Here is a 16,005-nt window from a genome sequence, read left to right on the forward strand (position 1 = left end):
CTTGAGAAGAACAAATTTAGCGTAAATTTAGAAGGCAAAATTTTGAAAAAAAGCATAAAATATAAATACGTATCATTGTCTGTATTTTTAGATATTTCAAACACTGTACAAATACTGAAGTTCTATTCCTTCTTATTTTGTAGGAGGAAAGAATACAGAACAGGCTAGAAAGTCTGACCAAAGGCCAAAAAGTCAATAGAAAACTCAACAGTGAGCTCACCACGGTTCAGAGTCTAATCATTATTCTGTTCCTTAACAGTGATAAAGTGCTAGAGTTATTTTACTACTAACCAAAAAATGCAACAAAAAATAATCCCCCCCCCAAAAAAACCATAAAGAGTCCACACTATCTAACACAATACAACATCTAGGTCACTTAGTAAGAAGAATGGCAGAAGTTGCTGATGAAAAGAAGAAGGATGCTTACTAAGTTGTGATGGTTTTTTATACTGGGGTTTTGCAATCAGTTTAAGCCAGCATAAATCATCACTGGAATGTCTGTCTAACCTCTCAACACATCATCACCTTCCTCCTTGAGTTGGCATTTCGGTGTTAACAGGGAACAGGGAAACAATCTGGATGAAAAGCAGTCCTTTACAATGTTAATATTTATCCCAGATTCATTCTCTGAACCCATTTGCTTTGAGGATTCATATAGCCTTGAGTCACCATGAAAAAGAAACCAAATTAACCTGCTGCAGGTAAGGAAAGCATAATATTACTGCTTTCAGAACCATGCTAGCTCACTCTGATTGTGATACTATGGCATTAAAGGGTGTTAAACAACAACCAAAAGTAGAAAACATTCTCTTAAATGTTTTCAAGTGCTCCTAACTTAAAAGGTGCCATCATTTAGTACTGATTTAGCATTAAATTTGCATGTTTGAGAACATTCAGTGAACATATATCTAAAAACAAGACATTATGAAATAAAGTACTTCATTCCACAGCTTAGATTCATGAACAGATTTTTTATTATTTTGCTTTTTTCCCCCAGCATGTACTGGACACCTCTGGATACCCTTCTCTTGTGTCTAAAAATGCTCTTAGAAACTTTTACTAAAGTAAACACAGAATGTGCTTTCAGTACATTCCATAATGTTCACAATATACCTACCTGGCTCAATAGCAGCAGATATAAAAGACTGGGCTTCCCTTACTCTCTTCATCACTTCTTCAAGCTCCTTAGCAGCAGCTTGTGGTGTCATTTCAGGAGGCTTCACTATTGCATTATTGGAGTGATTTATCCTAAATTAAAGAAAAATAAAAATCCTTCGTTCTTAAACATTTTAACAGGGCAAACAAAAAACAGGTAAGAAAGGAAAACATCCCAACTTCATTTACCATTATAAACTCAGAAGGTCAGCCAAGCTACAGATTTGTAACACTCATCTGTTGCAAGTATACAAAGTATCTTTTATTATCTTGAAATCTTACCACTTTTAAAGAAAGGCAACAGTGTTCTTGGGTTACAGTATTTTCAGCAGAAGTCTAGGAAGTTACTTCTCTATTTCAGATCAAATCTCCACATTAACACCTAGTAACTACATACACGTAATACTGAAAATTTAATTAGTACTATGGACCTCAAAGATTTTTTCACTATTATAGCTTATGCTACAAGATTAATACAAATGTACGTATTCTATTGAGAGAAACTTATGCCAAACTGAAACTGGAGTTGATAAAAATTCTTCCTTCATTAACAACTGGTCCACATACTGAAAAAATATGTCACAGCATTTTGCTACACGTAAGTTTTAAATGTGTGTTCAGCGATACAAAGAAATTCCTCATTCAACAGTCATATGGTTAATTAATTTCTTACTTCAGTGGCCGGTCTCCAAACATAACTCCGTTAAAGGCAAGGGCTCGAGGTACAGAATTTTGGTCTGCAAATTCCACAAAAGCAAATCGTGTTGGTTGTGTCTCATCACCTGCCATTCGCACAAATTTGACTTCTCCAACTTGCTTAAAGAATTCAAGCAGCTGATCTGCTGTTGTAGTCTAGAAAGAGTTGAAGAGCTCAGTTAAAATAAACTATACAATGAAAAGCACTTACCTAATATATTGGGTAGTTTAAGAGCTACAGACTTTTTGGAATGATATCTCAGCATTTTTACAAATACGGCATGAATTTGGGAAAATTACATTTCAAAACTTTAAGACATGTATTTTCTCCTTCATTAATCTAAAGAATATTCTACAATTTTAAATAGTCCAGCCACAAGCCCTTAGTCCTTTGCCTAGGTGTAAAAAAAAAAAAAACCCAAAAAAACCTCCCCAAAAAAACCAAAAGAAATTTACATGGGATTTTGCACTTTTAACAGAACCATTTAGGGGGTTTTGTTTAAATTCATGTTGTCATTAACAAAGGGAATCTCTTTTAACACCTAAGACTAGATTTTCACACTTCTTGCTACTATATTTCCATAACATAGAAACAAACAAACAAAAAAAAAAACTACCTGGGAATTCAAGTTTCCCACATAGACTGTTCTCCTGATTTCATCAATTTTGGATGGATCCACATTTCCCATAATTGGTGGCTGTGGTATTTCTCCCAGTGCTGTAATGTTAGGATCCAACGCTGCTGCTGGTATAGCCCCCAAGGTACCAAGTGAAACACCGAGCTGGAAAACACAAGCACAGCATACACTTTGTAGCCAAACACTGGTGAAAGATATTCCACTTCTAAATACTTGTTTGCCTGGATGCATTTCTGCAAAAACAGATCTAATGAATATAAGAAATACTTTAAGGTCACAGCACAGCAGGTTTTTATAGAGAAGAAAAATCTACCCAAAAAAAAGCTTCCATAATTAAGGTACTCTGTGGGTTTTTAGCTAGTATCTTATCAAAGAGATCTGGACAAGGATACATATTAATCACAAAATATACAGGCTCTGATGCTTAGAGTCAATTAAATTGACTAAGATTCTTTCCGACACTGCTAGTATTCCTATTTTTATGAAACAAGCATTAGGACTAGATGAGGAATGGCTGAGATCTTGCCCAGAGAGGAAAGAAGGGCATTTCCAGCGCTCAGCATCAAAGGGACACACACAGTGTCTTCTGGACAAATGCCAAGAATATTCAATCCAAGTTCTTCCACTCATACTTAGAGAATGAGAGAAATACAGCTCTCACATTTGGAACTGGAAAACTCTCCAGCAAAATGTTTAAAGAAGTCACTTAAAAATCACTACGAAATTGGTCCACTGACTTCCTGGTTTGAATTTTTTCAACTCAAAGCCTTTTCAAGAAACAAATTTTCTAAGAAGTGTGGGGAGTTTCGAACAAGCCATTGGTACCTTTTTATGTAACAAAGGAAAAAACCACTCTATTTTAACCTTAAATTTTCCTTCAAAAAACCACAGCAACTTGTTGATGTCAAGAAAGGCTTACAGGAAAGGAATAGAAGAGAAAGAGCAGAATCAAGCTTCTCTACTTTTCACAGTGAATGCATTGTTACAGTTTAAGTCAAAAATCTTGCCACAGAGATATTAAGACTCTACTGCAGCTTTTAATTTTTTGAAAAATTGGTGCCATGTAACTTAGGTTTTACTAAATTTTTTCTCAGTGGATAACTACCACCGGACCAAATTAATGGCCCTACAAGGTAGGAGGGCAATTAAAAAAGAACAAGAATCAAAACTAGTATTTACCCACTGTTTTGGAAAATAGCAATCTGAAAGAAAATTCCTGCAAAAGAAGCACATGGACATTTCCTGATCAATCCTCAGGAGAGTGACCAAAGTTAAAGCCTCACTGCAACATCCGTGGACCAGACAGTCCTTGCTCCCTGTACTACAGAGAACAGAGGAAACTGGAAATTGTACAGACCTTGAACTCTACTTACTGTAGTCAAGGGTGTTGGTGTAGGTATAGGAAGTAACCCTGCACCAGGCATCAGACTTGTCATAGTAGGAGCAGGCGCCAACAGAGAGAGGGCTTTGGCTTCATCTGGGATTTTACCTGAAGAAGCAAATGTAAGCATTACACAGAGTTGGAACACTAGTCAGATGTTACTCTACGATTTTACAATTACCCTTGCATTTAAAAATGTAATAAATAACAATGAATCTATCTACCACATCCTTACAAAGAAACAAATAACTTAAGTTTTTCCTTTTACCCTGCTCTATTAGGAAAAACAAAAGTGAGCAAAACTTCAAAGACTAGCAATCTCATTAATGGATTATTATTTTAAAAACTGAATAATGTATATAATTATTTAACACTTTGAGCTATGGGTCACCTGTACTGGAAACTTAATGTTCATGAACCAAACGATATCAAGCATGGACGCTTTCCCAGGGCGGTGTTTTCGCGGTGATCGAAAGTTGTTTTACACATGACAACCGTTCGTGTTGGCTGCATCACTAATAGCACACAGAACATCAGATACAGAAAAGAAGAACATTTTTTAAAGTTTAATCCCCAGAAATGGCAAATAACCAAACCAGTAAAAGAAAGAAAACCAAAAAAAAAAAAAGGAAAAAAAAGAAAAAAAAAAAAAAAAGAAAAGGAAAAAAACCCCAAAGTAAGTGCTGACTGAAATTTCTCCTTTTCTTTATTCCTCTTGTGCTACCTACTTAGAATGCAAAAATAAATAAAATATAAAAATAATAAACTACTGAACTACTGTGACTGCACAGAATACATACTACAAGTGAAGTTGAAGGTGGAGGAAGAAGAGTAGAAAAAACTTAGACTTGTACACTCTCGCATTCTAGTGACCTCAGTTTATCTGAAACTGGTAAGCTAACTCTAAATTTACTGAGATTGGAGAAAATCATAACTAATCAGGCTAAGCAAGCTCTATTTTCCCAACATAGGTACTTTCTCTTATTTTAACCTGATTACAGTCCTCCTGTCATGGTAAAAGTTTAAGTAATAACTAATCTAAATTAAATGCAGGTTTCATTGAATGTTAGCCATGATTAGACTATTATATGAACACCCAAAAAAAATCTCCAAAAATCAAAAGATTAATAGTTAAACAATTAATGACTACAATTAAATGTACATTTTAAATTTGAAATGTAAAGGGACTAAAATTTGCACAAACATTAAACACTAAACTAAAAAACTAGTGAAAGAGGTCCTAACTACACTAGGTATCCATGATCGGTTCAAATTCACTAGCATAACTGTATAGGTGCTAATCAACTGAGCCCTTTGGTATTACCCCATGTATCTTAACAAAGTAAATGTTCTTATTTAAACATTGCTTTAATAACTGAATAATAAATTAAGAGCTGCGCCAGTGGTTTCCTGCTTGATTCAAACTGCACATTTTAACTACAAAACATCTAAATCCAAAACTCAAAGATGAATATATGCTTATCAAAAAGAAAAATTTGAGGTAGGTTTAAAACACCATGCAAGTTTAGCAATATTACTTCCAACTGACACCACAGAAAACATACTACTTTAAAAAATGAAAAGAAACAAGTGCTGCAAACCTGCTCTACAAATCTGTGGGAAAGTCTGGTTACAACTGGGTATGACTGAATGACAAAACAAATCTAAATGAAACTTAATTTACATGTAGCATGGGTGGAACAGAACAGATAAAATAACAGTACCCTTTTTTCTTCATGCTTCCTATTTACATTTATTTTATTCATGTTAAAATTTGCTCCTTAACATGTAAGAAACCATTTGATTCTACTATCTAAGGGAGAAAAACAGGAAAATTATTAGCACCTCGGAGTTAATTGTGCAATAATGACTTCCTGGGCTTTTTTAAAAAACATGCATGAATCTAAGCCACCACCACAATGTTCAGCACTCTTAACAGATCTCATTTTGAAGTCAGGCATGCAATGAGAGGTGCACCTGATTTGCCTGTCTGCTGAAAAGTATCAGGTACTTTGTGCACCCTGCCTAATATGCAGGCCTACTAACAGGCTTTTGATTATACAGCTCCAGCAGAGGTACACGCAAATTAGGCATAGAATTATGTACCAGTTCTTCTGAAAATCAAAGTATTAACATCTTTTCAAATGACTAATGAACCAGAACTTATCCTGAACAGTGAGCATCTTGCAACCCAACAGCTACTCATGCAGGTTTCTATGGACCAAGAGACACTGCACAATTAAATCCAATGGCAGAAACGTCTCTTGATAGTGGTGTGCCTGCATGCTAGCTGAGATCCTTGGTCAGTCCTGTACATAAGTATATGCCTAATTTAAACATGCACTTACATACAGCCAATACAATACACACTTAACCAGGTAAACTTACAAAATGCTTAGGCATTTAGCCCTTCTAAACAGGAGCTCAGTTAGGACACACCACTAAGACAGACAGTGACTCAAGTTCATAAAGAACTTCAGTAGAACTTCAGAACTTCAGTACTGGCTTCAGTAGAAACCTAAACTTAAGTATATGGATCATAGCACTGAAATAACTGAAATCATTATTTTGCTGAAACATTGTTCAAGAAATTCACTGAACATTTCAGGTATATTTACCACTACAGCAGTTCACAAGAATGAACAGCATGCATACATAAATTATAAAGTTTGCAGCAATATTTCCAGAATACTTTGATCTTTCAACAATGTGAAGTTCTATTTTCAATTAAAAAATCAAATTGGTCAGTTCCATACTACAAAGAATAACTCATTTATTTTGTTTTCAAAAATAAGAAAGGGTCCATTTCTACAGATAGCACCCTGAAAATTTGCCTGAATATTCGAAGACCCTATTTCTTCAGAATAACTTTTCCAGTTTTTAAGACGAGGCCAAGTTATTAAAAATTCTACAGAACACTGCTGTAGAGGGGGGAAAAAAAATCTGGAGTATCTTAAATATCTACCATCATATTCTTTAAAAAGTTTTGAAAAAAAATTTAGTACGTGAGTCCAAATAACCTCATAAGTTAAAAGGTCTAATTTTGAGGTTTTACCTCTGCAATTGTATTTGTCAATATAAGCCCACTAAATACATCAAAATATGTGGGTTATGATGCAGTAATTTAGGACTATTTAGTTTAAGAATAATACTTTCATTTTTAGAACACAGTATTTAAAATCTGAGTAAGAATGAGGTGAAGATATTTATTTTCTAATGAGTGAAGCAGTCAAAATAAATATGCTGTATCTACACCACATCCTTAGACAGATTTCTTAGAAGCTCTTCTGCTTAGTAAAATTACAGATTCTATGATCATTTATTAATTTATTGATTATTCCCTTTGCAAAAAAATCTGGAAGCAAATGTACATAGTTCTAGTGTTGCCTAAAGGCACAGCTGTGATTGCTACTTTTTTGTACTACTAGTCTAAAGAGCCATAGACAATCCAGTCCATACCAGAACCCATTTTGCTGAAGGCTAACCAGAATCATCTGCATCAAAAAAGTACTAATCAAAGTATTTTTATTCCTCAAGAGCTCAAAAGAAATCAATTTCCAACTCTTTGTAGTGAGCCTGAAGAGTTAGCCCTCACATCCTAAAGGGCTTCTGCAATGAGTTTGCTTGTTTTAATAATGCTGAAGAGGTCACAATCTACTTTAAACATTAAAAAAGGTCATTATTTTCCTGCTATTTTACATCAATGAAACATGTACACTTAGAAATAAAATAATTTCTATGAGATCCAACTCATGAATCTCAGTGGATTTAGCAGAAGGGCATAAAGAGATTACAACTACTGGCAATTACAAATGTCACAGCCAAATCCAACAAAGATCATAAATCACAGCTCTTTCCAACCACAGTATGGAGAGTGGTGACAGGAGTGAAACCAAGAGATCCCAGTGCAGCTGGCTGGGAAGAGCAATGCCTGAGGACTAGACACACCACTTTGCCCACCAACATTTCTCTTTCAGACTTCTGTTTCACAAGAAGTAAGAACATCCTTTAGGAATGGGAACCATCTCAATCACTCCAGCATGAACTGTTAGGGCTTCTGAGACTCTGGGATGACTGAAAAAACACTTTTTTTTATCTGACCTTAGAGGATTATTTAAACCCCTTCCTGAAATAATCACCACTAGAGCATGTCAAAGTGCAACACACACACACACACACACAAAGAGAACTCATTCAATCTTCCCACAAGTAACAGTGTTAAAAGACAATTGTGTCTCACATAACACACTCCAACCAAAACTTCAGGCTGCATTTGTACTTATGAGTGGTAAATAGTTTTTTCTGAAAGTTGTGGGGGGAAAAAAAAGGATGAAATCTTTCTACCACTGACCTCACTGGAGCAAGGTTTCATTACAAGTAAACAAACATTTTATAACATTCAATATTCATAAATCTTCAATTTCAGAAGTAATTATTTTAAACTCATCATGTTAGACATAAATATTAAACCTTCTTTGAAACAGCTGGTACAACATAAAACACTCTGCTGAAGAAAAATAGCAGAGAAATATTATGACTTTACTTTCTGAAACTGCTTTCTCCAGAAATAAGTTTTAACTGTCCTTTTCCAAGATAAACTCACAAAGCACACATATGGAAGACTGTACCTCAAAACTGATACATTTTTCACTATTCCTGTCTTCTAACACAATGCACTCATCTGTACTAATCTGAATTTAGATACTTGACGGATTCCAAATCAAATTTATCCTTAATTCAGAACATTAAAACCCAGTCATATTCTAAATTCTCTGTATACCATCCACCATTCATAAGCAGCTTCAGGTCAACTTCAAAATCAAACACTGTGAACCCTTTACAAACATCATTTTACAGAACTGAAGTACCAGTTCACAAGTACAAGGGAAAGAGATTTAACAGAACAAAACAAAAAAGGGACAAAATAAAACAAAAAATAAAAGAAACAAAGGAAAGAAAGCAAAATAAAATAAAAACAGAGACAGGGCGTCCATCTTCAGCAGGCCAGACTTCGATCTCATTTCCCCCATGAAGGTTTCACTTGGCGGCAGGTTTAGTGGCATGGCAAACAATGCCTAACTCAGGCAAGTGTAACAGGTCTGCCTTGGCCAGTCTAGTCATCTAATAATGCACAAATATCACACAGAGAAAACATACAAAACCAAATTAATAGTCAAAATCCATCTACCAGATAATGTGGACATAAAATTTAGAAAGATTAGGGTGGCAGCTTTGTTTAGCTTTCAACCTTTGCATTTTCAAAGTACATTTAAAGAAAAACCTACCAATACACACACACAAGAAGTCATATGTTCACATCTTAATAATCTTACTTCATTTACAATTACATTTTTGTTAAATTGTTCATCAAATGTCACATACTTTACATTGATTTCATTCTGTATTGATTTCCTTCTTGATTTACCAATGTTTAAATACACTCCAAATTTCAGATTTTATTCTATTTTTTGAACCAGATTTTCAGATTTCCATTTTACTTCTCCTCTATTTTGAACTTCACACATTAAATGTTTTATTACTGGCAATATTGGCCAATGGTATAATTTTACCTCCTGGAAGGATAAAAAGCCATCACTACTTTTAAAACCTGATCCACTCCACTGACTCCAATAACAGTGCATCATGTGAAAAACCCTTGTGCCATGGTCTCCAAACTCATACTTATTCCACACAATAAATTAATGAGAAAGTTAAATTTGTATAAATTCACATCTTTTTTTTTGTAAATTACTGATTCTGATATAAAGTTACAAGGAACAGCACTCTGACATTAAAAAAAGTGACCGAGAAACCCAATAATTTGTTCACCTAATAATGCACACATTTCTCTGGTGTTCAGAATGGTTCTGAACAGAGTTCTCAGAAATGCCTGTTTAGACAATTATGAAAAGAGTTGGAACAAGACTTGTCAGAATTTTGATTTATTCTCTTTTCATTCACTGTCTACCACAAAAGACACAGGAAAATTTAGCTTTACCTGCCTGTTGCCATATCATGTCAGGCAGTGATCTCATCACAATGAAAACCAGGAACTGTTGTTCACTCATTAGGTAGCCATCTTCCCTCTCTGGCAGTACTGAACTAGTGTTAAGATCTTATTGATGAAATACAAAACTAAGATTCTGAATAATCTTTAGTCTATTTATTTAGGGGCAATTCTTCAATTGGAGACTCTGGTCTCCTTAGCAGCTACACAGTTTCCACTGCAAACAGCAATATTCTCTTTGTATGCAGCAATATTCTCTTTGTGCTTTAAAAACAAGTTAAAAATATGAAAACAAAGAGCTCCCAAAACAAGACACAAAAGAAACTAAAACCTTGGCTTTACAAAGACAAATGTATGTACTGTATGACCTGCCTAAGAAAGCTACAAGAATAGGCAGTACACTGTAGGTCAATATGACCTTTAGTAAAAGTAACTTTGAAGTTTGTGAAATTTTGGAGACTTGTCAGTTTGTTAAGAATGTCCCAGATGAATATTACAGCAGCAGTCATCTCACACATTCCTGATAATGATGTAGTAAACACGTCAAAAAAATGTATTCTGAGACCATTTTTAACAAACTGCAAGAAGTCAACAGTATTTTTTTGAACCAAAACCTGATTCTTGCAGTCAGAGGTGTTAATAAGAGGTTTTCTTGATCTGCTGCAGTTTACAGTTCAATCACTCTACATATTGTTGTTCATGACAAAACAGCAACCATGTTGAAAGTAAAGTGAAGTTCACTCCATCAGCTGGAATGATTCCATTCTAAAGAGGCAACAGATCCAGCACCAATCAGAGGGTAAATTCCACAGTGATCCCAATGAAGTCAATGGGGCTCTGCCAAACTCCATTGATATGCTTGCCACAGGACCCTGCTTCATGTAAGTTTGGGATGCCTGTACTAACACAAACTGTCTTATACTCAACACATCTGTAAAAGCATGGCCTCAGAGTAAGTTAAAGGAACACCTCTCAATTTAGTATTCATCAAATATTTTATCTCATTAACAGTTATGAGTACATTTTATGATGGGAGCATAATGGACAGATCACTGCATATTTAAACAAATATCCAAAACAAAAAACGAGTATCAGTATACATAAGAAAAGTTTTTTATGGCACATGAAGTAACATTTTCAACGGTAACAAAAAGTAAAACTGTTTCTCAAAAATTAAATTAGCAAATTAACATTTCTATTCAAACGGAATTTTGAATGCTAAGTATCTTTGATTAGATGACTAAAATGGCCAAATAAATACATCACGTCTGCAAGACAAAACTGGGATTTACTCTAAAAAGTGAAGAAATAATCAGTATCTTTAAAAAAATCACAATCAGCAAAAAATTTTCTACAGCAAATGTGATAACACTGAAATTCAAATTGCAGTGCCATGTGTCAGGAAATTGCTTGATCTCTTCACAGCTCCATTGACTTCAGTGAGAACTCTGTGTGCGAATACACTTGCCAACACAAAACCATTTTACCCCATTAAAATATGTAATATCTCAGGTTTCCATGGTTATCATAACTTACACCAACTACCATTTCCTAATGCTGAATTTCAATTAAACATGTACAACTGAGTTTTCCTTCATTCAATTTTAAATTTTGTTTCACGGCCTTTTTTTTTTTAAATGTAATAAAACAAAACAAAATAACAACAGAGTATCACCTTACATAGAAAGCTTAAAACAATTAACAGACACAACAAAGACCAATATTAAAGAAGAATGTCTGAAATACCAACCTTCTGCACAGGGCACAACTATCAAAGCTCTGTCAATAAAAACCGTGTTAGTTAGATGCTGGGCCACACCAACACTCGATGCTTCACGAAACTTAATATAACATACTTTGGAGGAAAAAGCAAGAGGTGCGTTGCTGCAAGATAAAATGAAAAAACAACAATTAGTCATAATTGCATGCATGCATTTTTAACTATTACTCCTCAGGGGGAAAAAAAGAAATAAGTGTTTTTCCTAGAAAAGGAAGCCTAAAGTATAGAAAGGTATAAACTTGCCAACTTGCTATATGAGTGATTTTTTTTTTAATTTAATTTTTTTTTTTTTTAAGCATGGAGCAGCTTTTTAATGAAAATTTACATAAACCAAAATCACTAACTAACAAGACTAATTTTCTTCTCCTATTTGGCTACATAACACTGTATAACACATTTCAGATTACTATTTTAAAGAGCATATTTACTTCATTATTACAATTACAAGTGGTTTGGTTTGGTGGGGGAGAGGACTCTAAGGGAAGGGGGCTGAGGGTGTTCTGGAGTTTTTTGTTGTCATTGTATGGTGTTTGTTTGGTTTTTTTTTAAATGCATCCCTCAGTGTTATAACCCAAATGGCTAAAGCCACCACTGAAGGTTCTATGGTCCACACAGCCTGAAGGCCTGTAATATGTCATGGGTTTTTTTCCTTTTTTGTTTTCCTTGCCAACTCAAAAATATAATCCTGCATCAGGCAGTTGTTTCAGACTCCCTCAATAATCAAATTTTAACATCTATGGAGTCTGTATGGTTAAGTGTGTTTTTCTAGCATTTACTCTGCTACATTTTCTGATTTAGAACACAATAGTTACATGAAGAGTATGTAAAAAAAATTACATGTCTGAACACTGGTGCAAATGGGACTCTACAAAGCTATCTTGACACCTAGTGTTTTCCAAAGGTTAGGAAGGAGAAATTCTCTATAAAGTGACCATCTCTACTAAAAACACATTAAAGTTGCATTGAGGGAAACCACCAAGATTTAAGAGATCTAAAATTCTAGAAGGTTTAACAGTTATTGAGTCGTCTCCTTTTATGAAGGGGGCCTGTTGGCGTGAGAAGGATTATGGAGCGACAAAAAACCAGCAACAAGACACTCTCTTGCTTGGTGCAGGAAAGTGCAAAAAAGAGCAATTTATTGAAAGAAGCCATTGCCTTAAATAAGGCAGTTTGTGTAAAACAAAATACAAACGGATCATTGGTCAGAGAAAGAGACACCTCTTCTCCCTGGCTTTCTCAGGGATCTTGCAGGTGTTTATCTCTGTTATGATTCTTTCTCTTGTGTTTACAGTAAAGAAGGAGTCTCTAGCTTGGGAAAAATCCTAGCTGAGGCTGAGAAAGTTTCATGGTCTAAGAAAAATACTTAGAACTTGAGGAAAAAGGCCTAGCTAAAATGTGCCTAGGCCTTCAGCAGTGTCCACAGGAGCCTCCAAAATCTTCCCATCAGCCTTCTTAAGAAGGGTTTCCTAAACCAATAAAGTCCTATTCTAATGCCATTTGTTGGCATTTTTTTGCTAGCCTTTATTGAGGCTGAATTGAGAGAGACTCATGATCTTTTTCCTAGGTTACAAAGCCTTGATGAGCAAAAGCAACTCATACATCTCTGATTGGAAGTTACTAAAATTCAGTTAGTCTCTTTAGATAAAGAAGATTAACAAGGAGATAAGTATCTAAATAGTATCTAGACATTTCTAACATTTTTGTTTCCCTTTGTAGGAAGACAGAAATATTAATTTCCTAAGAGGATAAAAATCAACCAAAGCATTTCCTAAAAAGAATCTATTCAGAAATCTACAGTAGTTAAAAAAAAAAAAAAAAAAAAAAAAAAAAAGGCTACAAAGTATTTCTTACTGTCTAATTTTCTCAAGTGGGGCCCGGAGGTGGGGTGTACAAGGCGTGGAGGACATGACAGGAATTAATAACTTATTTAAATAGAATGGCATAATGCTGCAGATCAGATTAAATAAGGCTGTGTGTGTTTTGTCTCAAAAGCCTCACCTATACTGCTGTCACTGAAGGATAAAACAGCGTCTACTTTATTTGACCATGCAGATGACAAGCCCTTTTCTCAGATGAGATATCCCTGTTCTTGTTAAGTGATGGTGGCCCATCCACCTGTGTCAGAATGGGTAAGGTATAGGAGAGAGAAAGATTAGGGTGGCAACCCTCCATGTTAAACTAGGCTTTGCCCAAATACTCTGGTTCATGACACTTCCAGGCTCCAAACCCCACTGCCAAGGTCTGGTATGGCATGTGTCTCCACCTCACAGCTCCTACTGGGTTGCAACCAGAGTGGAGCTTCCTGCTGGCAGAACACAGAGGGGAATCCAGTCTTGTCCTTGACTAGGGAAGGGTTATGACAAAACAGCCCATCATCCAACTTCTGGTTAAACCAAAAGTTTTATCCTCAAACAGTGCTCTAGCTTCCAGGACCTCTCCAGACTATTCAGAAGCAAGCAGTATTACACAGCAGGTCTTTCCACATCTAGTGGAGACAGTTTATGAATCCCTGCATTCTAACAACTCCTTCTGCAGAAAACCAATTGTCACTCAGTAAGTTTTTCACCATTTAACTGTTCAAAATCCTCTTAAGGCCACACCTGAAGGCTCAATGCTACACATGTAATTTTGAAGGCTACTCTGAAAGGCAGACTTCAACTGGGTGACAAATGTATGCAACTTTCTGTACATATCTGGGACTAAGAATCCAATCAGAGTTGTCACTGTTCTCCTGCTAAACTGGAGAACAGGGCTAGGCTGTGTCAATGGCTAGCACACTGGAGTACACGCCCAAAGCAAAAGACCTGCCACATCCTACAAACCAGGGTCAAACGGATAGTGATCTACGTTTTGTTTGGGACACCTTTGCTTCCCATCCACTCGTCAATGAAATACTATTTTATGAATTTATCACAGCGCTATTTAAATACATTTTCAGAGAGTCAACTGGAGGCACTTCTTACTTTTGTTTCTAAGGAAGAGCATTAGAGTAAATACTTGGTTTTCTCCCAAAGTAGTAATTTGGAAGTCAGTCCAAATGTCTGTAAGTATGAGGCAAGAAAAACCATACTTCTAAACATATATGCACAAATAACAGCAAATAAAACCAAGAGTAAAACAGGTAATCACAATCCTTCATCCTATCTCTGAAAACTGAATTCATCAGCATTGTAACCTTGACATTTCCAAATTATTCTTCACTGTGGCACTGGATTTTAGTATTTTCTGTGTATATGCACCCTGGCAAAATTGTACACATTGGCACAACCATTATTTGTGCATGAATATCAAGAAAGTCTCCATTTCCCTTGTTATATAACCTACTGAAAGACAAGAACAACAGCTGCAACAAAAAAATATATTCAGTTACGAGAAAACCCAAAATATAAAGATTCAACCATGGAACAAGTCCAGGACAAAGCCCGAGAAAACCGTAAAAAAATCCACCATATAGCTCTCAGTAAAGCATATCTTACTTTAAGCATATTTTACATATTAAATATTTATTTTTTTTCTGAATGGCTCGTATTCAAGCATAGTCAGATGTGACACAAAAACTGATAAACACCAACTTCTTGGGTATTTCCTTTTGCAAATCGAAGTTTTGTTAGCCTGAGCATTTTTGTATCAAAGTTCATGTACTGAGGTGCTAATAACCCCCTCTCTTTTCCACTATTCCGATTTTTCTGAGAAAATACAAGGTTTGACAACGCACACTTGTTATTCTCTTCCCAGTAAAACTGCTGCCTTGAGAGAAAAAAAAAATATTTTCATTTCCTCCCCCTTCTGCTGATCATCGCCTTCCCGGGAGAGGCAACGCTGTTATTTTGCGAGCCCCTGCATCTCCCTCCTGAGCTGACACCACAAGAACCGCTATAATTTGGGAACAGATGTGACGCCCCTGATTAATTTACTGTACAAGTTTCATTGGGGGCAACTACGAGCACAAGGCAGGGCAGGTTCTTTTCCTCTGAAAAACCTCAGCTACTTTGGCATCTGGTCGAACGGCCCCATCTCGGAGCCTTTCCAACAGGAGGAAAAAAAAAGGAAAAACAATAAAGGCAGTCGAACGACGGCGGGCCTGGAACTCCCCGGTCTAGCTCGCCTGCAGTCAGCATGGGCGAGGAGAGAGACAGGCCACAGAAAGCGGGTTTTTAGGAAAGGGGGAAAACGGCCGGCGCCGCCATCTTAAGTGCGGGCGCAGCTCCTTCCCCGCCGCTCCGGCTATACAAAGGGCAGGGACCACGTGACGCCCGCACTCAAAATGGCGCGCCTGCCCTCCTGCCCTTCCCGCCACCCCCGGCCCCTCCGCGCCTCTCCCTCATCTCTAGCGTCCGTCGCTGCGAAA

The 16,005-nt window shown here is 36.2% G+C and overlaps 1 protein-coding gene across 3 annotated transcripts in view; it reads right to left on the reverse strand.

Annotated features, from left to right (window-relative positions):
* Nucleotides 1-16,005, reverse strand: part of SREK1 (splicing regulatory glutamic acid and lysine rich protein 1) — a 31,561-nt gene that overhangs the window by 15,131 nt on the left and 425 nt on the right. The window contains exons 1-6 of one of the 3 annotated variants that reach the window (XM_079330682.1): nucleotides 11,628-11,764; nucleotides 4,262-4,385; nucleotides 3,863-3,978; nucleotides 2,469-2,633; nucleotides 1,829-2,007; nucleotides 1,118-1,248 (exon numbers count right to left, since the gene is read on the reverse strand). In XM_079330682.1, the coding sequence (XP_079186808.1) occupies nucleotides 1,118-1,248; nucleotides 1,829-2,007; nucleotides 2,469-2,633; nucleotides 3,863-3,925 (538 nt within the window). In that variant the 5' untranslated portion in view covers nucleotides 3,926-3,978; nucleotides 4,262-4,385; nucleotides 11,628-11,764. Of the gene's footprint in view, nucleotides 1-1,117; nucleotides 1,249-1,828; nucleotides 2,008-2,468; nucleotides 2,634-3,862; nucleotides 3,979-4,261; nucleotides 6,364-6,394; nucleotides 7,172-11,627; nucleotides 11,765-16,005 lie in introns of those variants that run through there. The other 2 variants (XM_079330681.1, XM_079330680.1) reach the window with 2 other exon arrangements.

Source organism: Erithacus rubecula (assembly GCF_903797595.1).
Source record: "Erithacus rubecula genome assembly, chromosome: Z".
Taxonomy (NCBI): Eukaryota; Metazoa; Chordata; class Aves; order Passeriformes; family Muscicapidae; genus Erithacus; species Erithacus rubecula.